The following is a 2204-nucleotide window of genomic DNA, read 5'->3' as shown; positions in this document are numbered from 1 at the left end:
GGGGAGGGCGGGGTTTGGGGTGGGACTTCAGCGGGTTATAATGCCGTGGAGTCCACCCTCTAAAGCAGCCATTTTCTCCAGGGGAACCGATCTCTGTCATCTGGAGATGACTTGTAAATTCCAGGAGATTTCCATGCTCTACCTGGAGGCCGGCAAGCCACTGTATGGTCAAGAAAAAAAGACACTTACTTCTGGGCCTCCTTCACCTGTAGGGCCATGAGCACCTGGAGGACCTACAGGCCCCGAAGGACCTTTGTCTCCCGTTGGACCTGTTGGACCTTGTTTTCCTGGTGTGCCCTGGAACGATGAGAGATTTCGTCAGTACTTAAGGCCGGGGTCATTTCCTGCAGGAGCGCACAGGAGCGGAGTTCCGGCAGTAAAGAGCCCAGGGGGCGGGCACATGCAACAAGCCCCACCCCCTGCTCCCAGCAGTCCCGGGCCACAAGGCGCAAGAAACAGCCAGGTAAGTTGCAGAGCCCCCCCCCCTTCCGGCCCTGTCCAAAACAGTCCAGTGGCACCTTTAAGACCAAATTTTATTCAGGTACAAGCTCTCCCTCCTCTGTGAGGACAGATCTGCGTGTCCCCCCCCACCCAATAGCTAGCAATCCAAAACAATCCAGTGGAGCCTGAGCGGTGGGTGTTGCCTTCTGACACACTTCCGGTGACGTCAGGGGGTGTGGCATATGCAAATACGTTATGCTAATGGGCTATGCTAATGAGCTCTAGCACCTCTTTTTCTACAAAATGACCCCTGCTTAAGGCCATTCTTCTAAGGGCCAACCCTCATCAGTGCAGCATTTAAAATACCATATTTTTTGGACCATAAGACTCACTTTTTCTTCCAAAAAAAGTGGGAGGAAAAGTGAGTGCATCTTATGGACCAAAGGTTCAGAATATTTTTTTCCCTGTTTTCCTCCTTTAAAAACTAGGTGCGTCTTAAGGTCAGGTGCGTCTTATGGTCCGAAAAATACGGTACATATCACAGATATAATTCAAAATATGTGCACAAGTGGCAAGATGGCGAGTCCTCCCCTATGCAGTTTTTGAGGGGAGATAGAAAAAGACTCCCATGAAGGAGAGGATTTGTCTGTGTGGTACCAAAGCGGTGGAATCAGTCGAGCATGTAATGTTCCCCTGTCATTTTGACCAGGAAGCTCGTTCGAATATAATTTCCCCTCTACTTAGTAACCTTTCAGGATCTTCTGATGTTTATATCTTAAAGAAACTTTTAATGGGTGCTAATCAACAGGTTACTATTAGTCGTGCCAAATGTTTGTCAGTAGCCTGTAGAGTTCGTAGAGAGGTTTTATGTACAGATCTTAATTAACGGATGCCAATAGATCAGACCAATTTAACTTTCTAATGATTTTTTCTGTAAAGCTTTTATTATTGATGCTCTGTCATCGTGGTGCTTGGGGGGGGGTGAACAGTGGGAGGGCTTCTAATGTCCTGGCCCCCACTGGTGGACCTCCTGATGGCACCTGGTATTTCTGGCCACTGTGTGATACAGAGTGTTGGACTGGATAGGCCTTTGGCCTGATCCAACATTGGCATCTCTTATGTTCTTATGTTCTACTGGTCATTGGCCGAATAAAGAAGTGCACAAGTGCATGTCATTGCAAATAAAGAGACAGTGTGGACACGTGGTTTTCAGGTTAAACCAAAGTCTCCTGTGGCTGAAGATCTTACAAGCAATAGAAGAAGCGGCACTCCTATACGAAACACCAGCTCCACAGATACTCACAGCAGGACCGGGAAGCCCAGGCATGCCCCTCTCTCCTCGTTGACCTGGCATACCCACAATGCCCCTCTGACCAGTAGTTCCAGATGGACCGGGTGGGCCATCTGGACCCTGAAATATAGAAGAAACCAAACAGATTTATTAGCAGCCTAACAGCCCAGCCCAGCCCAGCCCTATCCTTTCAGAGATCAGAAGCTAAGCAAGATGGGTACTTGGATGAGAGACCACCAAGGAAGACTGGGGTTGCTCTGCAGAGGAAGGCACTGGCAAATGAGTTCTACTCATCTCATGCCTTCAGAACCCCATGAGGTGGAATTTCATGGAGTCGCCGTGAGTCAGTTGTGACTGGATGCCACAGTTTACCTTGAAATGCTAGTAAAAGTAATACAAGATTGTTAACTTCTAACTTCACCTGGCATGTATGGGTAGATTTTACATAAAGTTACACAAGTGCCGCAATTTG

The 2204-nt window shown here is 48.2% G+C and overlaps 1 protein-coding gene across 1 annotated transcript in view; it reads right to left on the bottom strand.

Annotated features, from left to right (window-relative positions):
* LOC107118601 (collagen alpha-2(V) chain-like) overlaps positions 1 to 218 on the bottom strand; it is a 29892-nt gene extending 29674 nt beyond the window's left edge. Inside the window, exon 1 of the mRNA XM_015420964.1 lies at positions 190 to 218. Within this exon, the coding sequence (XP_015276450.1) occupies positions 190 to 218 (29 nt within the window). The remainder of the gene's footprint in view (positions 1 to 189) is intronic.
* Between the last annotated feature and the right edge of the window lie 1986 nt (positions 219 to 2204).

This window comes from Gekko japonicus, unplaced genomic scaffold (assembly GCF_001447785.1).
Source record: "Gekko japonicus isolate JY-2015 unplaced genomic scaffold, Gekko_japonicus_V1.1 scaffold3240, whole genome shotgun sequence".
NCBI classification, from domain to species: Eukaryota; Metazoa; Chordata; class Lepidosauria; order Squamata; family Gekkonidae; genus Gekko; species Gekko japonicus.
Note: the sequence above shows the minus strand (reverse complement) of the source record. Positions and strands in the feature narration are given on the sequence as shown.